Raw genomic sequence first — 26,511 nt, forward strand, 5'->3', positions numbered from 1 at the left:
TGCGCATGCGCAAACATATTGCAACTCTCAAAATAAGGATCCTAAACCCCTGCTTTAAAAAAGTAGCTGAGATTTTTAACGTAGAAAATGGTGGTCTATGACTATTCTGTTACTGATGTTAAACAATATCTTTGTGATGGGAAAATTAAGGAAGTTTTAAGTTTGAAACAGCGTAAATCATTTCTAAAATATGCAAAAAATGTTCAATTTTTTGGTATGTATTGACTTTTAGAATATCGGCTTTTAACTTTGAGTTTACTTGGAGATAAGTTATTGCAGATGTAATATATAAATAAATATTCTATAAAAATGCTATGACATATATATTATTTAATAAATCTATTTTCAATTTGAAATTCAGCCATAGCATGTACTGTTTGATTTAAAATGTGACACGTTTGACTTTATATGTATATGTATGTTTATGTATATGTATGTATGTATGTATGTATGTATGTATGTATGTATGTATGTATGTATGTATGTATGTATGTATGTATGTATGTATGTATGTATGTATGTATGTATGTATGTATGTATGTATGTATGTATGTATGTATGTATGTATGTATGTATGTATGTATGTATGTATGTATGTATGTATGTATGTATGTATGTATGTATGTATGTATGTATGTATGTATGTATGTATGTTTTGTTGGCGCGTAGGAAAAAAGATTTTTTTGACAACCAGTTAAGTGAACGAAAAATATCTGCTTCGACAACTTTTTACTTATTCGATTTCGGCCAAAATTTCTGTTCAAATCACAACCGAAATGAGCCGAAACTTTTGTGAGGAGATTTTTTTAAGTTTAGATAACTTGTTCTTAATTCAGTGTGATCATGACGTTTTTCTAATTGTAATCGTTTGTGGGTAAATCAATTTTTAATTACGACAGTTGTAGCAATTTTAATTGAAATTACGAAACATAACTGATTCAAGTTACTATTCTCAAATCATTCCTTCAACTTCAAATATCAAAATTTTTTCACATGTTCTACTTTTTTTTTAATTATGTTACAAACTGATCGTTTAACTACCTTATGTTCCATAAATCCAACTGTTCTGCGTGAGACTTTAAAACCATAAAAATGATTGAGGAAACTAATTAAATTAAATTACTATTAGGTTCTTTATTTACGATTTGAATCTGAGACTTCTTGTAAACAAGGCAAGCACCATATTAATTTTGTTTAATTTTTTTGACAACAATGACTGGAAAAAAAGACAAAAAAAGACAATTATCTAAAAGACCTTTATTTGGAACGCAAAACTTTATCAACATACATCGCCAGAAATGTTTGTCTTTATCTGAAACAAACACGCCAACTGTTGAAGCAAGACGTCTATCTGGTGACAATATTACATGTTCAGGTATGTTTGTAAATTTTATTTAAATATTAAGATGAACTTGCGAATGAAAATAGAAAGGTCAAAGAAAGTAAATGACCCAGAATAACTACTTGCTGTACAGTCATGTATTTGTATCGGTCTTTAATTTGCGTTGATACTTGAAATATATTTTTATAAAATATTGTTTGTGCTGTAGGTTCGAACTCTGATACCGACGATGATCAAGTTATAAAATCAGTCCGTAAAATAAAACTATTGCCTATTAAGACCCTATTTTCATTTGTTGCCAACACAAATAAGTATGTTTGTTTGATGTGCCCGGAGAATGGAAACCTTGTGTGTGGGCCTGAACCAAATCTGCGAAAACATATTTTCCATGTTCATAAAAAATCTGAGTACCTTTACGATTCTCAAAAAAAATTACTCATTCAAGATAAATTAGTTGGGATGCAGAACAAAGATGAAATTGATGAAGCCGTAATGAATTGCATTATTCAAGATGGCCGTCCTTTTAACGATTTTCATAAACCTGGTATGCAACGCCTTCTAAACATTCTTGCTCCACTTTACAAACCACCTCATCGAAAGACAATAGCAGAGCGATTGAGAAAGCAATACTATCAATACAAGAACGATCTTAGAGCTAAACTTAAGTCAGTTACCCATATTGCTCTAGCAACCGATATGTGGAAAAATAGGGTTGGATCCTATTGGCTTTGCATAACAGCGCATTATTTAACAAAGAAGTTTAAATACAAATCAAATATAGTTTGCTTTCGTAGATTTTACGGAAGACAATTAAGTAGTAGACTTACAGCATTCGTGCAAAAAGAAATTACTAAACTTGAAATTGATACTAAAGTTATTTCAATAACAACAGACAACGCTGAAGACATTAAAAAGGCAATGGGATCTATAGTTTTACGGCTTTCATGCATTTGTCATAACTTAAATCTCGTTTTAAATCATGGAATAAAGTTGTGGGCCAAACCATCGCAGAACTTATTAGATGGCACATCAGATATCGACGAGGATCTTATTTATTACAATAACTACAATGAAAGCGATATCGAGTCTAATGAAAATACATCGTCCGACGAACAACTTGAAATGCACGATGTAAACAATCAAGTAGAAAATGCGTGTACTTATTACGCGGAAAACGTGAGCTCGGATGATGATAAAAGTAGCGAGGAGGAAGAAGCATCAACAGATGAAACTGTTAATCAATTATTTAACTTTTCATCCATCATTTTATTGAGGTTAAGAAAAACTTTAGCTCTCGTTAAAAGGTCTTCAATATTGCAATCATTTGTTTTTGATGAGGTTAAGAAAGAGGGGCTAAAAATAAATAACTTATCGTCAGATTTTCATGTACGTTGGAACTCAACTTCTCTAATGATTAGTAAGATAATTAAAGCTAAAAATGTTTATAATAAAATTCTTATAGATCCTGGTACTATCAATGGGTTAACAGAAAAACAAGTTAGTAAACTCAAGAAATTAAATCTGTAATCAGAAGATTGGAAGTTCCTAGAAATTTTACACTATAATCTTGCGCCATTCTTTAAAGCAACTGAACTTCTCTCTACTAGAAATTTTCCAACACTTTCGTCGGCCAAATTTGTTCAAAATGCGTTAATGAACTTTCTTGAAAATGAATCTTCAGCTAAATGTTTTTTATCGCAATCGTCTTCTTTGGTCGAGAAAGAAAACATGTTACGAAGCAGTCTTCTCAGGTTTATGAAGGTATACTTTATTGAAAAGATATCTCCAAAACAAAAGTTACAAACTTTGCTGGCATGTTTCTTTGATACGAGAACTAACGAGTGTCTTACAGAAAAAGAATATCAGGAAGCAGAAAGTAAACTGTTGAAAACATTTTCGAATACAATGCTCCGACAATATCCTCGAAGGTCAACGTTTATAAACAGTTGTTTGCAAAATGACCCAAACCAGCCAAGAAGTGGTTAGTTATAAAATATTATTTGTTTTTAGATTTAAATATATTTAAACTTATGTAAATAATTTTTTAAAGTACTTTTATAAAAAGATTTGCATATTGACAAATATTATTACTCATTTTCATTTTTAGAAGAGACAGATTCAGTAGTTCGATTCGAACTTCAAGATTCACCTGAACAATCTGTGAACCACAAAAATGGATATGCTAAACTTGCAACATTGTGCGGTGTCAATCTAAGCATAGAAAAAACACAATCAAAGCGAAATATCAAAGAAGAGTTGTCTTTTTTCAATTACGCTTTAAAACAAAAAAATTGGAAGTTTGATGAATTTTGGTACAAATATGAAAAAGATATTCCAATGTTAGCCTCTAAAGCAAGAGTGGTTTGTACTTCGCCTGCTAGTTCGGTAGGGCCGTGGTTAGGCTCCCCCACCCCAGCGATTTATGGGGCTGTTTTTTTTATATAAGGAGCTTTTTTTTTTAAGTTGTACCTAATAAGGGATATTTTTTGAAGATTTATTTTGCCATAATACTACGGGTTTATATAATATGTTTCAAATGGGACTCAGTGATATGGTTAATTGCTGCCTTTTTCTTGCTTCAGCGATTGATTTTGTTTATATAATTGTAGATTGTTTATATTCTTAAACAAAAGCAATCAAATCTTACTTCGTTTTTAATTGACTTTAAAAGTGTCGAAATTTTAGTTGTAATTTGTTTTAAAACACTGGCTAGTTTTTTGTTTTTGATTCAGACTTTTCATTCAATTAGAATAACTTGGTCTGCATTTTACAATCATTTTCTAAATTTCGAATTAATATTCAGCGTGGTTCATGCTAATAGCGTTAAAGTGGTTGTTGTTATTCAGCGTTATAACAACAACCACGATGACCAAAATGAAAATTATTTGGCTGCATAAACCTTTACTAGAAAGTCTATTGGCCTCCCATGCCCCTGACGGAAATCGTTTTTAATCAAATAATTTATACTTGATTTACAATTTTTTGCAAAACATTTTGAAAGGTCCATGTTGCACCCTACACATATTTGATAATGCGTTAAACGAATTATGAAAAATGTTTAGGGACGTTAGAGTTGATTAACGGCTTTAATTGAATTTTTTCCAATAACTAAAGTTTTCACAAAAACTGAATATTTTATTTCCTAAATAGAATTTATTTTTTGCGACAGAATTGCTTACTGCCATTATGAGATTTTCACTCTCCGCATAAAAATATACTTTTTGGAAAAATGTATTTTGCACTAATTATTCTTTAAATTGCTTAATAATGTAAAAACAAACGTTGAACTTTCTTCCATTTTCTCTGGTGACAGAAAGCGAAAATTTGCGCCCATCCCCCTTCCCTTTGGCGGCCGACGCCAGTTAAGAAGTGGAAATCACTGAAGGCAACCTTTTCATCTTTTTGCATACTTCTGATGGCAACCGCCAGAGTTTTTTACCTTTTTGTTGGCCCCGGCCTCCAAAAAAAATTTCCAGCAGCGGCCACCAATCGGAAGGCGGAAGCTACTGTAGGTAGAGGCAAAAACATTCTGCCCGTAAAAATATTTTGGGAGGCGGATGGCAATTCTTTGCACCTCCAAAAAGAGTTCGTGTTTCGGCATAATCCTACTTTGCCGCCAGAAGGGATTATTAACGCTGATGCGTTATATCACCATAAAAAATAATGTTTGATCAAAAAGCGCAATATAAAGGAAATTTTCGAAAAAGTGCGCTCCGTCGGAAAAATTGACGTAGTCAAGGATTGGCATGGATAGGAAGCAACCCACCATGTTTATTAAACTTGCCCCCAATTTACTAAACCCCTCCACAAAAACGGTCCGTATACATGCAGAATAATTCCTAACATTATAACCCAGAAGTACCCAGAAGCAGGCAATTCTCCTTAATACGCTGTTTTTCTTACCAATCAGTATGTTAATACAACATAAAATGACTGTTGTTACTTGATAAAAGTAAATAAAATAACTTACTTTTTACTTACTTAGTAAAGTATAGTATTTCAATGATAAAAATTTACATTTACTTGTAATGGTAACTAATTTTTCTTTCAAATAGTTTTTATTTAAGTTGCCTTTATTAATTTTTGTTACTTTTACGTATAAAAGTAATTTCATATTACGATGCTGTATTCACTTACTTTTTAAAGTAAATATGACTTTTTTAAAACCTTATAATTGCGTAAGTTCACTTTCAAAAATAATTTACTTTTACATGTAAAAAGTAAATTACATTTCGATACAAACTATTTGTATAAGTATAAATCTAAATTACTTTTTAAAGTAAATTACTTTCACACGTCTTACTTAACTCTTTTATGTAAACTACTTTTACTTGTAATAAAAAAATAACGCATTTTTAATAAGTTTTTAATAAGTTACGCATTTTTAAAATTAACTTTATGTAAGTAATTTTATATGTAATATAATGTTATTTTTTTTAAAAAAGAAATACTTTAAAATGTAAATATATCTCATAATTTAACCTAAGTTATGTAAAGAATTTTTTTTTAAAAGTAATTTTTTTTTTACGTCAAAATAAGTAAAAGTGCCATCCCTAGCTACGAGTTATTGCTTACGGTAATTTTAGCATCTTTGGAAGAGTCTAAAAAAGGTTTATACCCGAACCCGTTCGGGTATAGCGCACTTTTTTTAAGATCTTTGGAATGACATCTAATATAAAAATGCAGTGTCAAAAAAATAGTTTATAGTTACCGAATATCTTAAATATACCGTAGATTTAGCCTAATTCCGAACAAAATCTTACTTAAAGTTGAATTACTCCGCTTGCTTTTTGAATTTCATACTAATTTTTTTAAATAAATAAACTGGAACCTAAACTGAATCGAACCATATTAAGCAACAAGTATATTCATTATAAAAATATTGTTAATTTTTAAATTTAAAAAGTAAAGTTTTCGTTCGGAATTAGGAACACGTGTTCCTAAATCTGAACGTACATATTAAATCCCAAAAAATGGCATTTAATTTAAAAAAGTAAAAATTTTTTGCTAGCGTGGACCTCTAGCTTAGTGTTAGGTAAAAAGATTTTTAAAAATTAAAATTACTTTTATCTTAATGTAAGGGTATCCCATTGTGTTGGTGCAGAATGTGCATTATCTATTTATTACATCCTGTCTTCCATTATTTCTTTGTAATCAGTTAAAAAAAAAAACTTTCACAATCACTGCTTGCTTCTCTCAGTTAACCAGAAGAAATCTCAGTTATTAGTATCAGGTTGGTTAAGATAAATAAGACGTTTAGAAATTAAATAAAAAGGTTAAAAGCGTTTATAAGTTTTTAAGTTAATATCAATAAAATACTATTGTAAAATGTTGTTGTTAATTACTTGCACGTAAAAACGCTAACTTTTGCAAAAAAAAGTGCATTCCGTAATCTGTTCGGAATTTGGGAAACGTTTTAATTATGCAGAAAAGTGTTGTTTTTAAGATATCTTACGAAGTATTGCTAACTTTTGACAATTTTTTTTTCAGATAAATAATCATCAACAAATTCTTCATTGAACAGTACGCAATTTAAATTGTCTTTTTTTTAAGTCGGTTTTATTTTTGTTGTTTTTTCAGGGTTTTAAAAAGTCTTTTGCTTGTAATTAAAAAATTTAATGGTATAAATATATATTTTGAAAATATTTTTTCATATTCTCATTACCCTAGTCTTCCAATTTATTAACCAGTTTTCCATTTAAAAATCCCACAAAAAGAAAAGATACAACAATAAGTGAGTTAAAGCTGTTCGGAATTAGGGACTGTTTGGAATTAGGGAAATCTACGGTATGCCTTCAAATAAAATTTTGAATTGTTTTTACCCATAGCAACCTTAAAAGAGTGACACTAAAGGGCGAGTTTCGAAAAAAAAAAGAATAAATAAAATAATGTTTTTAAGGAGGCGGTGCAAAAGTTGGCGAATCCTTAAAAATTAACCAAAGAGCAAATAGTTTCAGTTTTCTGGTGGTATTGGTACATTATAACTCAATTTATTAGTTCCTTGCAAATGTTTTTTTTTGTTTAGGGTTTTTTGTCAGTTTTTTTAAATTTGACTCACGGTGTGACGTAAGATACAAATTATTACGATTTAATCTTACAATTAATTCCGTTAGCTAGAATATGATCCCTATTTTACAAATCAAATAATGACGTTTTTTATGAAAAATACGTTCGATTTTCGGAATATCAAAATTACCCTCGTTTGCGATTAAACTGACGCAAATTCGTTTAATCGCAATCATAAGTCTCTTTAATTCCTACCCAAAATAACATTTTGCATTAAAAAATTCACAAGTTGATGTTAAATGATATTAGCTAATTGTCAATTTACTTATTTATATATTTTCTTATTTATATATTTTTCTTATTATTATATTTTCAATTGTCTTATTTTTGATAAGCAGCACACAATAAGCAGCTCTCATTAGCATGATTGTAGTTCATGCTGATGAGAGCTATAACTCAATTAAACATAATAAATAAAATTCAAATTTCAGTCTTTAAATGATAAAGTGTTAAAATAAGGAATACTCAACTTTTCTCCTTATTTGTTGCTTATATATTTGTTGCTCATCGCTTGTAAGTGGACATGAAAAAAATTTGATGGAAAAGTGTAGAAAATTACTTGAAGAATATTAGATTAAGTTCAAAAAGAAATGTTTGAACATTTTTTACAAAAAAGTCAAAATACTCTATTAGCTAGTTTAACATTATTTATTTTGTAAGAAAAGTTCTAAATATTAAAAGTTATTCTTTACATAAAACACAGTTTACACTTAAATAAAGTTATATTAAAGATTGGTAAGTGTTTTCTTTCATTCTTTATATACATTTTCTTTATATACATTACATTTTAGATACCTCAAAAAACATTTGGTTTTTTGTGATGTTGTCTAAAAGATTTTTATTCTAAATCTAAGCGGTTTTTTTCAATCCAACTGTTAATTAAACCCATTTGAACTACTATTCTTTTTTAAGCTTAAAAATTAATCTGTAGAGAATCAGCAGATTTTTTAAAAAAGTGCTTTTGCTATTATATAAGAGTGTCTTGAAAGAAGTAAAGATTATTAAAAAAAAAAAAAAAAAGATTAAAAATTAAGGAAACTCTCAGCCATTTTTCCTGTAACCTGAAAAAAAAAGTCTGACCCTGGGATTAAATGCTCATCAATAGGAGAATTGTAAAAAACTGAAAAATCTCAGGCTCCTAGGATTTCCAACCCAAACAAGTTTCCAACATATTTCTAACCAATTAAACACATTCCTTTTTTTTTCAGAAAAGAATCAGCGGTAGTTTTAAAGAATGTGCTTTTGCTACAAAATAAGAGAGCATTACAGTGTTGTTATGTTAGTAGTCAAAATGTTCTAATAACTTGTTTTACACTCTTTTTACTTCATAAGAAAAGCTATTTCAAAAGAAAGTTTAGTTTTATGATATTGTGTTCAAAAATGTTATTCTAAATCTAAGATGCCTAAACATGAATTAAATTCAATTAATCTGAAGAAAATCAGAAGATTTTTAAAAAGTTGCTTTTGCAATAAAATAAAAGTGTATTGCAGTGATGTTATGTTAGTACTAACACTAAATTGTTTTTCCTTGTGATTAGAGACTGCAATTCCACTATACATATTCATTCCCTGTATTAGCAGTATTAGGACTCAAATATTTATCTTTTTTTTTATTAAGTTATATTTCAACCTAGACATAAATTTCAATTCAATCCATTTTTTTTTAGTGACTTTTTAAGGAGACAAAACAACATTTTAAAATTACTCTAGCTAAATTTAGTTTTATAAATAATATTTTTCTCTTAGGATTGATAATTACGATAAAACACCACCCACAATGGAAGACCATCTTTATAATGCAACATTTCTGTTAGTGTTAAGTAAAAAGATTGGGGAAGAGTGGTTAGATTTAGGGCGATTTTTATCTGTAGAAGACTCAGAGCTGGATGTTATCGACCATGAATACAAAAATGTTGGTGAAAAAGCATACAGAATGCTATGCTATTGGAGAAACCAGCAAAAGTTTCCCACTATAGATGTCTTAGTGAGTGGGTTGTATCAGGCAGGAAGAGTTGATTTGATAACTATGATAGAAGAAAAGACAAGTATGACTGGAATTGTTTTTTTTTCTAAAGTTATTTAACTTTATAACCACACAGTTAGAAGCTGTATTGCAAATGTTTCTTGACATATCAGATTGATTTACTTTATCAGGAAAAATTGCTGACAATTCGTGTTACAAATTGAAACCTTTTTAAAATTGAATTTAAATGATTTTGAAATATTATACTTGCTTGAAACATCTGTTTTGCTTGAAACATTTTCTTTGCTATCATAGATAATGTTAATTTACAGTTTTATTTAAAGTAACAATTTATTAGGGTTCTTTTGTAATAAATATGCTCATTAGATAAATCATTTGGGTATGAGAAAGAAACACTTAAGAAGCCTTCTCCTGATGTCATAGCAGGTAAATTTTTTAAATCAATATCAAGTTTTGTGTCAATATCCAACTTGTTAAAACTTGTTGCAACTGTTAGCACTCATATCCTTGCTTTTCTCTCATCAATTACAGAATTAATCTCCACTGTATTATTTTGCTGGCCTAAGATTTTGAAACATCTAATGAGAAGATTTCACAACTGAATTTTTTTTTAGGTTTTAGATTTAGTGATTAAGTCATTTAGTTCTTGTAATTAAGCAAGTCTCTTCTCACTTTTTGGCTTCATTGAAAAAATAATTAAAGGTGATTTGTAAAAGTCATGTTATGTTTTGCTGAAGTGTTTGTTCCTGTAAATAGTTTAATGTTTCATGGAAAACAAATCTTGAACTGCCACACTATAGTGCATTTTTAATTGCAAAATGAACTGATAAATACGTATTGTTTGGGGAAATCGAACAATTCTAAATAATCTTAATCAGCAACATAACCTAGTCTTTCAGAGTTTCTTGATATTTACATCATTAATGCATCCTGTTAAGACTCACAAATTTTAAGTATCTATATGTTTTTGGGATCAAAATTAAGTTTCCCTCTTTTTTCAATGTCATGACATTTTTGACTGTACTTAGCTATTCTTGAGTGTTAAAAACTCAATAATGAAGTCAGAAATGACAGATTTTATGTACAACCTGGTTTTCTTAAGCTTGTATTGTTCAATTTAAAAATCAAATTTAGTTTCATCATCATGCAATATTTATCTCAACATTGATCTGGAACAGTACATATTAGTTGTGACTTCATGTACCTGATACAGTCTTGCTGGTAGAATCCTTTTTGTTAAATAAACCTCTGACATCATCCAATTGTTGATAGGTAATTGTTACATTCAGTTAAATATATGGGTTTTTTTATCATTTGTTTTAAAAATGCAGAAATGTAATATTTATTGTAAATACACATTACAAATAATATGGGTTTGATGAAAGGATAGGAACATGGAAAAGCCACTTGTTTGTTAAAAAGTTGTCTTTCAGGAGTAATTGGAGCAATTTTTAAATTGTGCATTTTTAGCCTTAGACAGTTAAAAGATTAGCTGTATAGAAGTAATTTTAGGAAATGTCAGTTTTATAGGAAGTTAAATAAATTTCAAGTTTTTTGCTAATTAAAAAGGTAAATTTGCTAATTGTAATTAAAATAGTTCAGCTTTTTTTAGAGAAAATTAAGATATTTCTTCATTTTACTAAAATTATTTATCAATATTAAAAGTTATTCTTTACATAAAACACAGTTTACACTTAAATAAAGTTATATTAAAGATTGGTAAGTGTTTTCTTTCATTCTTTATAAATATACATTTTAGATAACTCATTTGAATATGATGCAAAAAGACCCAAGAAACTCTCTTCTGAAACCAAAACTGGTAAGTTTTTTCAGTTGTATTTTTTTCAATTTTTAAATCTAAAAAAATTTGATTGAGCTACAAAAGTTTACATAAAAATCACTTAAACAAAAATCCAAATAAGAATCATTTTGAATTGAAGAACATTTGTAAGTTTATTTGCAATATATTTAAATTTTTTCCTAACCCAAGTACGTGGTGGTGAAATGACATAACATATGGCAAATCGGAAAATATTGTATCAAAAAAGTGTCTAATTGATCTTTGTTTTTCTCATTAATCATCAAATGATAAATTTTGTTTATCAAAGTATGCTATATTCCAGTAAGGTCCAACTTTACAGGATAAAAATCTTTTTCCAAATTCTTTTTAATTTTTAATATTATTTCTTGGTTTTTCTTCAGAACTCTAAAAGAATTGGTCTACAGAATCTAGTTCTTTAAGACCATAGGTTTTTTGGATCGGTATTTGTTAGGTAATTTTGATCTGTTGTAAATAATTTCTTAAAAATAATATCGCTACCCCATTCACCATAAATTTCATTCTTTAGTTGGTTTTTTAAATAACCAAAAATCTTTTCCAGTACTTGGGAACTCCAAACACTTGTGAATCATCTGCAATTTATAATCATATCCAAGAGTTCATGGTTCATAATATCTTAAATATTTGTACCTATTGACAGTTTAAGATTTTTTGAATTGACTATTTACCCAAAAAAATGTATTTTTTGGAACTGCAAATGCAATATTTATGTTGGGTCATACCAGGTGAAATCATCAAAAAAAAGAATTTTTGATATCCTGGCTTGGTTGAGTTATTGATGATTCAGCATTTTGGTGACATAAAGGATGAGTCAACAAACCAACTTTAATATCTTGAGAATGGTTAGAGGTATCTTCATAAAATTTCATTCTATTTTAACATTGGTTGGTTACAAAAAGTACCCAATCAGCATTGAATGACAAAGTTTAACAAAGTTTTTTAAGTTTTTAAGATGTGCTGCATGCCCATCCAAATTGTACTTCACTCTTAATAAATCAGGTAGATTGTCTTTAATGTATCTAATTATATTATCTTGAATTTGTAGAGAAAAAGGTTTTCATCTGAAAAATATTTCCCTTTAAAATAAAGGACATTTGGGTAAAATGAGCAATCACTTCTGCTCCATTGATATTGTTGAACCTCATCCGGACAATATATTAATAATTCTCATCAATATTGGGCATTCTTTCTGCTTCAAGTTTTTTTTACAGTTTTTCATGTGTTTAAGCTGTATATAAGCTGTATATAATGAGCTTGAGTGATAAAAATACAAGTGTTGCTTGGTCAGTACTGTTGTGCAATATTTTGGTACTCACTAAATAGATAGACTTTAATAGGTGCTGTTGCATGGTATATTATTATTGGTTGTAGTGCACCACTTTAGTATCAGACTGAATTTTAAAATGCAATTTTTACTTCATTAGGATTGAGTAGCCTTTTTTAAAGATGATGATTCTTCTGAATACTTACAATATCTGTTATCATTTGTGAAAACTCGTTGCTTAGATAAAAGTCAATTACTAAATGTACTGTTTTTGGCTGAACAGAGTTTCCAAGTTTTATTGCTGTTGATGATGTGAGTTGCACTTTATGATAATAAGGGTTATAGATAGATACATTGACCTGTCTAAATCTTTTTTGACCTGGGATTACTCATGTTTTTCTTGTATCAGTTTTGTCATATCAAAACATATCATATCAAAATCTTTAAATTGCCTGAATAACAAATAAAAATAAATACTTGCATTTATCTCACTAATAACTATCAATAACTAAAAAAATAACATTACATGACCACTGCTATTATTCTGTCAAAATGCCTGCTGTAGAATTATTCTTGCTTATTGAACCATATATTCCTCTTTTAAAGCTGCTCACTACAATATTTCTTCTTGTTTCTAACATGTCTTGCACCTTTCTCACATCTTCACACCTTTAAATTGAATTAAACTTGCTTCCTTGAAAGTCAAGTTTTTTGGGATTTTGAATGCAGAGAGTTTCCAGTTTTGATGTATCTCCATATTCAATATATTATTTATTTAATAGGAATAATAAAAAAAGCCAAAAGTAAATTACCCATAACTATTAATGTTATTTAAGGAAAAAAGACAGAAGTAAAATGCAGTTATTTTTTTAAAGCATATTTTGTTTGTTTTTACTAAAAAGGATATCTAGTCCTCAATTAACAAAACATGAAGAAATTCATATTTAAAACTTGTTTAGATGACATTTTTAGGTGATTCATGTTAAAAATTATGTATTAAAAGTTCCACTTGTAATTTTCAATAGAACATTTTAATCAACAATTAATGAGAAAAAGCAAGTACAAAGTTATCTTTTGATTAGTCCCAAAATAGAATAAAAGCATACAAGTTGGGTCATTTTTGCTCCATATATCCATAGCTTTTAGTGAATATTTTAAAAAAACATTGGATTTGCAAAGCATATCTACTGTATGCATAGCCTTTAGAAGGTTTTTTTTGAATCTCTTGAGCAAAGGTGTGCAGGGGAAGCAAATTTTAGGAAATTTACCTTATGATAGATGATCTATTGCAATTACATCAGTATCTGCTGTTAATATGCAATATGCCATTACCTCAGTATACAATATGCATTATGTTATTACATTAAGTAAGTTATATTAGCAATAAGGGTATGCAATGTTTAAAGGTTACCCACAAAGTTTTCTTATCAGGTGCTTGAACATATACAGAAGCTACATGCTGAGTGGCAGAGGCTTAAAAAGAGTATCAGTAGAAATTGTGCTTAATTATCATCTAACAGTACTTATAATTATCATCCAATAGTACTGATAATTAGATTTGAAATGTCAAAGTTGCTGTGGCTCATTCTACTGTCACTAAAATGCTGAATCAGCAAAATTGCCAACATCTCAATAGCCAATGCATATTTTTATTACAATTTTTGCGACCATTTGTTTTTATAACCTACAAACAATGTAAAGATCAATTGATTTTGAGATGCAAGGGTGTCATAGTCTGGATGTTTCGACATTGATTTGATTCAGTTCTATTAAAGCAAACTTTAAAAATCCAAATTTTTCAGTTTGTTCTCTTAAGTATGGAGCACCTTAATTTTGCATCAGAAAAATCTTGCTGACATTTTAACTTTTACAAATTACTGGCATATACTTTGTTGTCTGAAGAGACGCTAATAAAATCAAAATTAGTAAAATAACTGAACAGTAATAGAGTGTTTGCTTAGCTGTAATAGAATTGTCTGTGTATATACAAATGTAATAAAATCTAATATTGTACAAAACATGAAAATAAAATAATGAAATAATAAGATAATTAAAGATAATAAGCTGATAAAGATAATTCTATTACAGTTAGGCAAAATTTAGCATAAGTTTAAATTATTAGCACTATTATAATTTGTGGGACTACATCTTCCAAAATCAAGCTTGTGATTGCTTTTTGCTGAGAGTGAGCTCAGCAATATTTATGTGGTTTCCCAACTGAGGCATTACGTTTTGGGCCATATTTTTGGTTTAAGGAGATGTTTTTTATATTTTATCAAAAGAAGTGTAAATGTTTCACAAAGTTTGATGTTACTTCTAAACTGTCAGTTATGGAAGTGGTTTTGTAACAAAGTTTGCACTGGGCAGAAAAAATATTTCTTTAACTGCACCACTTTAGTTATTACTGTTGTAATGATATTACTGTAATATGTTGGATGATCAGAAAGGTGACATAAACAAGATATACCCAACAAATGCCTAAATTTTTAACAGCATTTTGCAAATTGATTTTATTTAAAACACCACATAGAATTTATATAAAACACAATGTTATTAACTTTGATTCAAACCCATGATTATCTAAATGACCATCTAAATAAAAAAAAAAAATTAAAAAATAAAGATAAAAGTTCTCAATAAAAAAAACGCTGGAAATATTTAAAAATAAAAAACAACACCCATAAAAAAAAAAAAGGAAGAAAACAGTTTGAAATGAGATTCAAACGGTCCACTTTATTTGTCATGAAATTAACAGCAGAGTATGTGGTTATGTAAGAGTGCTTAAGTGCAGATATATCACATTATTTTAGGAAATGCAATACTTTAAATTTTTTGGTTTAACAACTCTGTTCAAATGTCATGATATATTCTTATAACTATGCAACCTGAAAACAGCTGTAAAACAGTCCATAATACTTTTCTTCAAAAATACTTTTCATTATTATTATTATTATTATTATTATTATTATTATTATTATTATTATTATTATTATTATTGTTATTATTATCTTTATTATTATTGTTACTATTATTATTATTATTATTATTATTATTATTATTATTATTATTATTATTATTATTATTATTATTATTATTATTATTATTATTATTACTATCATTATTGTTATTATTACTATTATTATTATTATTACTATTATTATTATTATTATTATTATTATTATTTTTATTGTTATTGTTATTATTGTTATTATTATTATTACTATTATTATTATAACTTTTATTATTATTACTATTATTATTATTATTATTATCATTATTATTATTATTATTATTATTATTATTATTATTATTATTATTATTATTATTATTATTATTATTATTATTATTGTTATTATTATTGTTAATAATAATATTATTATGATTATTACTATTACATTTTCTTAAGTGAATTATAGTTTTTTTAAATATAAAACTTTAATAATGTAAAACTGTAATACAGGATAGAAATCTGCAATTTTAAAGTTAAAGAGTTTTATCTATTCTTAACAGTGCAAAAAAAAAAAAAAATTTGCATAATAAAAATGGAAAATAAAATGAGATTGTATCAGAAAAGAGCAACACAAAAGTAAGCTGATTAAATAGAAAGACATGGTATTTACAATGTAAACAATTATTTATTATGTTGTTTGTGTATTTTTAAATATTGTGTACTATTAATTATATTATTAGTAATTGTATTAGAAATCCACCATAAGTTATTTTAACATTTTGACATTTACTTTTGTTATTCTAAACTTGTACCAACTATTTTTTTTATATTTATGTTTTTTAAGAAATGTGTGGAGCATTGAAGAAGTTTTATAAAACAACTTATGGAAAAATGGATCAACTTGAGCACAATGTAATAAGTCCCACTAATGTTGATCTTTTAAACAAGTTTGTAGAAATGACAGTAGTTGATGCAAATGATACAGAGAGAGACATTTTTAATATTGCTGAGCGAGAGTTGTTCCTTCACAGACAAACAACTTACAAACCAACTGAGTTTTATAAACTATTTTCAAAAGAACTACCTTGATATCTGGTATTGCTGGAATTGGAAAAACTTGTTTGCTCAGAAAATGCTTACTTGACTGGGCTAGTAATACCTTATGGAAAAACGTTGATCTTGTTATTTATCTTGAATGTAGAAAGTTAAATCAATATCAAAATGTTGTTAGCATAAACGATTTGGTAAAAGTTTTCTACAAAAATGTTTTTAAAAAATGCAGTTTTTGTGAATATTTTTTCAGTTTTATTTGTGATTGATGGGTTGGATGAGTTTGCTTATTTGGATGAATTATTAAATCACAATCCTCTTAATCCAAGCAATCATCCCATTGTTAATGTGTTAGCAGATGTTTTGGACTTTGAAAAGTACAAATGCATTGTTGCTGGAAGAGTAGGAGCTATATTACAATATAAAAATAAAATGACAGAATGTAGAGAGAAGTTAATCATTCAAATAATGGGTTTTAATGACCTTGGAATAAAGGAGTATGTAAAAAGAGTTGGAAATGCAAAAAAAGCCATAAAAGATGTTCTTAAGTCATCTCAGATTGCTAAAGCAATGGCATCTGTCTCTTTTTATTTGTCAGCAATGTGTACAGTTATTGGTTCATCCATACTCAGTGGTGCTCATTCATTTTTGAGTACAACGGAGTTATATTGCTGTATATTTGTATACTTTTTGCAAAAGCATATAAACAGAAACAATGAACCAGTTTATAAGTTGATGGAAAAGGAGAGTAGCAAGCAATACATTTTAAATGTTTGTAAAGTTGCTTGGCATTTGTTTAATGAAAATAAGGTTGTTTTTTGTCAAAATGAAATTGAAATAATTGTTGATGACATTGACAAAACTGCAATTGGTGATTTGGGTTTCATTGAAAAAGTTGAATCACAGCTTGGTTATCAGTATCAGTTTGTTCACCTGACTTTGATGGAATTTTGTGCTTCAATACATGCACATATTAATTTGAGTCTTGAGGAGATTGTTTGTAATAAAAAACTGCGAAGCTGCTTACCAATGATCTGTGGACTGAAAAATGAAAATGGAGGACCTTTTTTGAGATTGCTTGCTGACTTGAAAACTTCAAAGAAGGAAAGTAGCTCCATGCTTGGTAAGTTCATAAAAAGTATTAAAGAAACTTAGAGTCACTTTTTGAATCATTTTGTTGTTGAAATATTTGAGTTGCAATTAACAGTGAAACCTCTTATCTTTTCCAGACGAAAAAGAAAAAGAACAAAATTTGTTGCTTAATGCTGTGCTTGGTAAGTATATTATTCAAGATAAAGAATTGTAAACTTACTTTTAAATATGCTGATTGGTCAACCTTAAATTAAGAACGAAATTGAGTTAAGTTTTTTGTTGAAGTTAAAGAACTTTGAACTTTGTGCTTTTAAATACGCTGTCTCTGTTAAATTAAAAATATCAATTGACTGAAAAATAAGCAACAAAAGAATGATGGCCACCAAAAACTTGTAATATTTAAAATAGATGATAGACCAAACCTATGCAAGTCAATATTGATTAATTTTGATATTATAATGGACGCTATGTTATTTAATATTTAAAAATCGTTTCTCATAGAATATTAATAATAATAATAATTATAATGATAACAATAATATAATAATAATAATAATAATAATAATAATAATAATAATAATAATAATAATAATAATAATAATAATAATAATAGTAATAATATAATAATACTAATGATAATAATAATAATAATAATAATAATAATAATAATAACAATAATAATAATAATAATAATGATAATAATAATAATAATAATGATAATAATGATAATAATAATTTGTCTTTTTTCTATCTGCAGCTCAATATTTCTAGAAGAATATCCTAAATGTTTTTTACTTGATCTTTAAAATCATGAAAAAGCTCTTTTTCATATTTAATTGAACAAGTGCATTTAGCTCAATCTTCAGTTAGGAAAGGTTAAGTTTCATGAGTTGAAAGTCGAAATTTCTGTTACAAGTACAAATAAGGTCTTCCAAAAAGAAGCAGGACACTGCCATAAAATTAACTTGAAGTAATTAACTAAAATGATAACGATAATATTAGTAATAATAATGATAGTCATAATAATCATAAAAGCAATAGTAAAGTACAACTTTACTATTGGTGTTATACAACTTTCTTGTTTCATTTTTCTTCTTGTCAATAAATATGAATACCTTCTAAATACATTTCATTTTTGTAAATTGAAAAGTATCCGTATTTTTGCTTCTATATTCGAAATTCTATTTCAAAAAAAAAAAAAGATAAATTTAATAATTTTTAAAAAGTTTATAGAAGTTCTATAGAACTTTTTTTCCTGGGTAATCAGTCAGAAGTTATTATGGTTATAACTAATAAGATAGAATATTTATTTTATGATAAAAGGCTTATAGAAAGGCTTATAGAAGTATTTTTCTGTGGAAAAAGATTTCTATAAGCTTTTTAGAGGCAGGTAAGGTTTTAAAGTTTTTTTTATCATTTTTGACCATAACAAAAATATCAACTCTGACTTCAATTTCATTACAAGACCATAACAACTCTGACTTCAATTTCATTACAAGACCATAACAATAAAAATATGGGAAAAAGTTTGGGTTCCTTATATTTAAGGAATGAGTATTTACTGTTTTTGCCAAAAAAGTAAATTTCACTTTTTAAAAATTTGCAAGGCAGAAGATAAACGATTTAAAATTGTTTTTCCTCCCCTTCTTTCTTTTTTCATTAAACAAGAGGTTTTTTCTAAAAAAGAATTTCATATGTTGCCCTTTTTTTTTTAAGCCCTGGTACCAAAAAAGTTTGGGTTCCCTGATGGTAAGACATATATTTCAATTTGTTTGTTGCAATTTTCACATGATCAATCCATTTAAAATAGAATTGCTTTTTTTTTCGATAAAATTTTTTCGATTCGTTCACTCGCCACAAATTTAAAATAATTGATGAATTCGACTAATTTTCTTCTCTCATTTGCAAAATACAATTGAGCATTTCCAGCTAAAAATGATCTACTTTTTATAAAAACACGGGAAGAATTTTTTTTTGAAGAAAGTTGAAATAGCTGAAAGGAGAAAGTGAAAATTTTTATTACTTAAGTTTTTTTTGGTCTGTTTTACGAATAAAATGATTCTCATATGACTTTCAGTATGTTATAAATATTTAGTATTTTACTAATTGTAGAGTAAATGGTGTAAATGTCAGTTGCGTTCGTTTTTTAGCCTTGTTACTTAAAAGTCAGAAAATATATTACGGTAAGAATTAATTTTTTATTTTAATCAATAATAACCAATCCATTTAAAATATGATTGCTTTATTTTCGAAAAATTTTCTTCGAATTGTTCACTCGATTTAGTATTTTACTAATTGCAGTGTAAATGATTTTATTTGTCAGTTGCGTTCGTTATCGAGTTAAATGGATTGTTTTGTTAATTTTATTTGTAAGCCTCGTTTTGTAGTAAACTTTAAATTTTACATAATTTTTTTTTTGTAGGTTTTTTGTTTTCAGTTTTCAGTTTCATCATTTTGTTAAATTACTAGGAAATAGATATTAGTTATGAATTTGTTTGGTATCGATAGGTTAACAATATGCATTAGACAATAGAAAAATGATTATATTGAAAAAATTTCATTTTTCTAATAAGTTTGAAACTGTAAACATTAATTGAAGCATCGCTCGTGTGAGAAATAGAATCATCAATCAGTTGTGTTTTACTTTACCAGTCTTCAAAAATCGCGTTCAGCCATTGATCAGTAGATCAACTCTTTAAACCACGCATTATATAGCAAATCAATATTTTGGTCTTTAAAATGAAAACTGTACATGCAGCAATTAAACAATTATAATAAAATTATTGCCATTACATAGAAGAACATTCATGTAACCATTATTCTTAAAGTTATTACCGAATAATCGGCTACGTTTTGTAGTAATCGGTAATTTTGGTATAGGGTATAAGTGGCAAATAACAAACAAAATTTAAACTTAAACTGACATAAATCCTCAACCAGTTAACCAATCCGACTGAAATTTCATCCAGAGTTTGGTGTGGCTATAGGCTACAATTACACCAGTTGTTAACAAACTATATAGAGTGGTTCTTATTCTACAGGTGTTTTTATTGGCGCACTATGGTGTCAAAATTTCACTCATTTTGAGCATTCAAATGAAATTATTTCCCGCGGATAAAATTAAAAGATTCCAAAACTTGCATCACAGGGTATCTTGATGACGCTATCACCCCTTAGAAGTGGCGTTCTTGGGTCAGCTAGGTTGGCATTATCATGATCCATGATTACCGTGAGCAGAAAGAAAACTAAGCAACCCGTTTTCATAACATATCCATCCGTAAAATCATCAGCACCTGCTGACATTGACTTTATAAGTTTATAAAAAATAAATTGCGTTAGTCAAAACGCAGCAAAAAGCAAGCACTTAGAGCTATTAGAGCTCTAGCACCGCCTTAATTTCAACATCCGTTTTTAACATTTAATCGCTGCATTCACCTCGGCTTTAAGTTCATAAATTTTCAGTTACAAAATATGTTCGATTTCGAATATTGCTTTGAAAGCACCACTTGGAAAAATGGATTTTAGTTTCAAATAGATTGACAGGATAGGGTAGTAGCTCATCCTTTTCTTCTTCTCAGCGAAGTCTCTAGTTGTTTATTCTCTTTTAAACAATTTCTTTCGATAAAAAAAAAACTTTACCGCTTAAAGAAAACTAATCGCTGTCATACCTGCACTTTCGGTTTGTAAACGCTGTTTTTCGGAATGTTTGACAGCATAGTTTCAATATTTTTGCGAGGTGCTAATGACACATCTCATAAAAAAGCCAGTAGAAAATGAAACATCAGGTAGCATATCACTTTAGCAACAGCTCAATAAATGTAACGGACTAAAGCAATATACGTGCTACAAAAAGGGACTCGTTCGGTAAAACCTTATCTGTAGATCAAGAAACGTCATTTTACATGTACTTTCTTTGTGTACTCTTTTATCAATTATTTAGCGTTAAACAAATCAGATTCGCTATCTTTTTCTCTTTTTTTTTTCTGTTGTCATCTTTTTTAGCTGTTCCACCCTGAGTCTGTTTTTCAACGAAGCCGGGCTTGGGGTGATGTTTCACCTCGAGTGTGGTTTTTCGTTGAAACTCGGGGTAGGTCACGTTTCACTTGGAGTGAGTGACTTTTTAATGCGAATTAATATCAACGTGTAAATAAACGTATCCGCTTATTTTTTACAATGTAAAATAATGAAATAGCACGCTATTATATACAGTTGATATATATATTATGATAGCGCCCTATTATACAGCTATTAACGAAAGTTTAAATGATTGCAGAATTTTCAGATCTAATCTTCGGTTTTTCTTGAATAAAAATATAACGGAAATAGATATCAAAATAATTATTTTTCCAATTTGGTAAAAAGGTTATTTGTTAATAGAATAAAAAAAAGTAGGTTTTGACTCTTTACCGTTTACCCAGAAATTTCATTAAAAGGTAGGTGATACAAATTAAGAGGTTTCACAAAAGCTTAAACGATTTTATTTAGGATCAATTAATTAGCAGATAATTGAGTAGTTTTTCAATCAAAAAATTCATCACAACATCAGGCAGCTTTTAATTCATTAAAAATCAACTTGAAATATTGTAAATTTAAATTAATTTCGATTGCGTGCAAATGGGTCGAAAATCAGTTTCTAGTGACATCAAATGGCAAGTTGTTGGTATGGCGCGGACAAAAAATCACACAAACGTTCAAATAGGCAAAATACTTCACATTTCTAAATATTGCGTTAGAAAAACCATCAAAACCTGGGAACTTACCAAGGACGTCTCCGACATGCCGCGTACTGGGAGACCATCCAAACTCAGCAACCGTGACAAAAATGGTATATTCAGAATGAGCAGAGAAAACCCCAGACTCAGCTACAAAAAACTAGCACAAATCTTCAATGAGTCAAAAAATAATCCAAAAGTTAGCAGAGAGCTCGTGAGACGAACATTGTTGGACAAAGGTATTGGAACGTACATAGCTGCTAGAAAACCTATTCTTTCAATCACGGATAAACGTAAACGACGAGTTTGGTCAAAAGAAAGGCTGGACTGGTCTGTAGAACAGTGGGCAAAAGTTATTTGGAGTGTTGAAGCTAATTTTCAAGGGAAGAATCTATGTCAAAAGATTTGCAACTGAGAAATATTCAGACAGGTTTTTGCAACATCGTCGACAAGGCGGTGGAGGTTCGGTTGGCATCTGGGGATGTTTTTCTCACAAAGGTATAGGCTTTTGTGAGCTGTATGAAGGCCGAATTAATCAATACACCTGCAAGAACACATTGGAAACGTGTTTAGTTCCATCAATCAGACACTTGTATGGCAGAAGCAAGCAATTCATCTTTCATAGGCTTCAGCTCATACAGCACACTCAATCAAAGAATATTTTTTGAAAAGAAAATTTTAATGTGATGCCCTGGTGCCCTAGATCACCAGATCTCAACCCAATTGAAAATATTTGGTCTTGGATCGACAATCAACTGATATACCATGAAATTCAATCAACTCAGCATTTAAAGCAACTTTTGAATGAGTACTGGCTGAAGGTACTTCACGTGATGTGCATGAAATTAGTTGAATCAATGCATAAACGAGTTTATCTTTGCTTTAAAAACAAAGGAGGACACTTTTAATATTAATTTCGCTTTTTTTTTCATTTTTTGTTCGAATGTTGCATTTCGTTTAAACTTTTGTTCTTTTTATTTTTCCTATAAGATTTTTTGTAATAGCTTCTTTCTAACTAAATATTAAAATTTTTATAATATGTTCATATTCATTTTGAAGCTAATTACTTTTTCTTTAACAAATAAAAAAAATTAAGTCAATATTATTTTACAGTTTTTCTTTATTAAACAAAAACCAAACATACTTGATAAAAATTCTGCAATCGTTTAAACTTTCGTGAATAGCTGTATACAGCTAGCGCTATACACTTCCTGTATATAGCGCGAATGATGTGCCCTAATAGAGGTGCACAGAGACTTCATGATGCCCGGGCTAAGCATCCAATTTATTAGATACCCTACCACACTTAAAAACCATTGATTATTTATGTTATAATTGAAAAACAAACAATAATAATATAAAAACTGCCTACGTACTTTTATATTTGATCACCCATACGCTTAACTACGTTGTTTTTTGACCCTTTCCCTCCCCCTATTAGCGTAAGTACTTTACGGACGACCCTTTATCAGGCTTATTTTTAGTATATTGAGCTTAAAAGTTTCCCTCCTCGGTAGAAAGTAACAATTCACCAAGAGCGCGTAAAGAATGCAGGCAATTTACTGGAAGCTCCAATGTGGTCAAAAACTAATATGGTACTAAACTTGAGCATTTTCTTATTATAACTTTATTATTACATTAATTCAACTCTACATAAAAAGCACGCATGGACATATGTCTGTCCGACTCATTGATATAAGTTTGTCATAATGTATATTTCATATTGTTTAAAAACCTTAGAGAAAAAGCCTTTTGTTAAAGGGCATCGCCAATAAATATCTGTACTTTTAATAACTAATATATCACAAATTTGTACCTTAATAATCAAAAATAATTTCATTTAATTTAAATTACGAATCAAACCGTAACAAAAAAACATTAAAAAAAATCAGCAATCCAAAAAGATAATTTTTTTAAAAACTTTCAATATCCGCAAAAATATTTATTTTAAAAACTTTCAATATCCATACTTGGGGTGTGCGTGTCAAACTCGGGTACCTACCCCGAGTTCGGCACCCCAAGCCCGGCTTCGTTTAAAAACCAAACTCGGGGTGGAACATAGCTTCTGATCTTAGTTTCTATACTTATTCAATATGTGGTCTCCTTTAGTCAGACTGACTACTTTTCTTATGATATTGATCTCAGTTTCAAAATGAAAAGTTTCGCTTCAAAATTTCATTTGTAAATAAAAAAAGCTCAATTGAGTTCTTATATATTTTGACTTTTTGGTTAACAGAAGCACACTCTTCTGTTGACCAAAAAGGTCGCTCTTATAGCACTAAATAGAGAGATAAGAATTGAGTTTAGAATTTGTTTATCATAATTCCAATGTTTCTCGATTTTAGCAAAAACAAGTATTTTTTGTTTTTTTTATAAAAAAAAAAGTACAAAAACATCAATCGCTTTCCTATTTTAGGAACTGTCATGAGACGCTCTAAATATTTTCAGGAGAACTGAGAATATTACGAATATAAAGATTCTCAGGAGAACTAAGAATATTTAAAGCGTACCATGACAATTAGAACGAATTGAACGATTGCTAACTGCATTTCCACAGAACTTTGAAATTTCCACAAAACTAAAAAAGAGTGACGGTTTAAGTTGTATCAGAAAATTCGAACGTTGTTTCGAATTTTCAATTGCAACTAAAATTTCACTCCGGTGAGCGAACGATCGATTTTCAAACGAGAGCTAAGCCGCAAGTGTTGAGTTTTTTCATGGATCGCTAACTTTTACTTTAATTTTCTTGCTAATAATTATTTCTGAACGAGCGATGTGAAAGCAGTGATTAAGATTTTATTCTTATGTGTAATGTAGTTGTTAGAATCAATTTTGAGCTTAATAATATATTATTGTAAATATATCTGTATAAGTTGGGATTTAATGGAAAAAGTGATAAAAAGTTCAGTTAAAACAGTGACTTATTGTTTCTATGAGCAAAGTTGCAGACTTGAAAATTTTTTAGTTTTTTTTTGGTTTTATTAAAATGATTGTTTGATATTTTTTCTCTTCAAAACTAGTTTGAAAGTTTAAAAAAAGATACATTTCGTGCAAAAAATTTTAAAATATAATCTCCAACCGTTTTGACAATCTTCATTGACTGTTACCACTTTAAACTGACGTCAAAGTGTCACGAAATGACTTTTAATTCGAACCTCTTGTCCCGAGAAAACCCTTTGGAGGTTTGAGAGTACACATGTGTAGAATAACACTAGAGTTGGTTTTGAAATCTTTCATCATCGTCCGAGAAAGAAAAATCAGTTTAAAGTTTTTAATTTTATTGCTCAGAATAAAAATTTTACAAAAAAATAATTTCTTTAAAAAAATCTTGTTCTCTATTATAACATATAAATTTCTTCAACATATAATGTGTTTGCAACTCTAAACAAAGCAAAACCAAAAAAAATACATACAAACTATTCTTGAAAGACAAACAGTTTTCTACTTTCAGCTTTGAAATTCAAGCTGTGAAAAACATTAATGATTCTAGATACTTATACAAAATTATTCTACTCAATTGATTAAGAAGCAAGCCTTTATTAAACTCTTACATAGCATATGTAATTAATAACTGTAAATGTCTCTTCCACAAATAGAAATCAAAATAAATGTTTACTATTATACTCGATCAAACAGTTTCGAAGATTCCTGGGATAATCCCGATGGATGGCTGGCCTCTTGAAACGTTGCCAATGAAGACTGAAGTTGTGGTGAAGTGACTCTGTGGCTTGCTCAGAAAAGATGCCCAGAGGGTGGTTGTGGCGTTCAATAAACTGTGTCACATGGAAGAAAACATGTGACACAGTTTATTGAGCATGTGCTTTGGGGGTAACACTTGTGTTTGGAAGGTTGAGATAAGAATCTTTAAACTCTTCAATAAGCTCACAGTAGTTCTGTTGGAGTGTATTCCCAAAGCAGGCATGAACAACAGCATCAAATTTTCTGAGGGTTTCAATAAATGGAAATGCCAAAAAGCAAGCATGCTTCTCTGCAAGTTGTTGAAGTGAGTCAACATTTCTCAAAAGCTTTCTACACTCATTGCCAGCAAATTGTCCTCCATGAAAAGGTTGTTGTTGAATGTTGATCATCTTTGGCCACTCATCTGCATTTTGCCAAACCTGACAGGTTCTTAAAGAGGTGGTTCACAACACCAATAAGAAGGTGAAGTTCCATAGGAGGAATAAAATCTAGGACAAGAGTATCATCAGAAA

The 26,511-nt window shown here is 28.8% G+C and overlaps 3 protein-coding genes across 7 annotated transcripts in view; all 3 read left to right on the forward strand.

The window, feature by feature from the left end:
- Positions 1–19,541, forward strand: part of LOC149894894 (uncharacterized) — a 315,082-nt gene extending 295,541 nt beyond the window's left edge. The window contains exons 1-6 of one of the 5 annotated variants that reach the window (XR_016449217.1): positions 8,612–8,686; positions 9,155–9,453; positions 9,759–9,818; positions 10,527–10,664; positions 11,152–11,211; positions 16,291–17,619. Coding sequence is in view for 4 of the 5 variants with exons in the window: in XM_090076702.1 (XP_089932828.1) it covers positions 16,710–17,619; positions 17,726–17,770; positions 19,305–19,393 (1,044 nt within the window). In the remaining variant the exon portion in view is untranslated. Of the gene's footprint in view, positions 1–8,064; positions 8,144–8,611; positions 8,687–9,154; positions 9,454–9,758; positions 9,819–10,526; positions 10,665–11,151; positions 11,212–16,290; positions 17,620–17,725; positions 17,771–19,304 lie in introns of those variants that run through there. The other 4 variants (XM_090076704.1, XM_090076703.1, XM_090076702.1 and 1 more) reach the window with 4 other exon arrangements.
- On the forward strand, positions 1,213–2,882 carry LOC149894918 (uncharacterized). Its single transcript, XM_090080091.1, has 2 exons — positions 1,213–1,375; positions 1,551–2,882. Exons 1-2 carry the CDS (start codon positions 1,213–1,215, stop codon positions 2,867–2,869), a joined length of 1,482 nt encoding a protein of 493 aa, XP_089936217.1. The 3' UTR covers positions 2,870–2,882.
- On the forward strand, positions 2,983–3,836 carry LOC149894919 (uncharacterized). Its single transcript, XM_090065863.1, has 2 exons — positions 2,983–3,323; positions 3,450–3,836. Exons 1-2 carry the CDS (start codon positions 2,996–2,998, stop codon positions 3,785–3,787), a joined length of 666 nt encoding a protein of 221 aa, XP_089921989.1. The 5' UTR covers positions 2,983–2,995; the 3' UTR covers positions 3,788–3,836.
- Positions 19,542–26,511: the final 6,970 nt, after the last annotated feature.

This window comes from Hydra viridissima, unplaced genomic scaffold (genome assembly GCF_058129835.1).
Source record: "Hydra viridissima isolate aposymbiotic clone 2 unplaced genomic scaffold, HvirCarnegie_v1 scaffold_1, whole genome shotgun sequence".
NCBI lineage: Eukaryota > Metazoa > Cnidaria > Hydrozoa > Anthoathecata > Hydridae > Hydra > Hydra viridissima.

Coding starts and splice junctions, on each gene's coding strand:
- LOC149894918 (XM_090080091.1), top strand. CDS start 1,213: ATGACTGGAAAAAAAGACAAAAAAAGACAATTATCTAAAAGACCTTTA. Junction 1,376..1,550: donor TGACAATATTACATGTTCAG/GTATGTTTGTAA, acceptor TTTGTGCTGTAG/GTTCGAACTCTGATACCGAC.
- LOC149894919 (XM_090065863.1), top strand. CDS start 2,996: ATGAACTTTCTTGAAAATGAATCTTCAGCTAAATGTTTTTTATCGCAA. Junction 3,324..3,449: donor CCCAAACCAGCCAAGAAGTG/GTTAGTTATAAA, acceptor TTTCATTTTTAG/AAGAGACAGATTCAGTAGTT.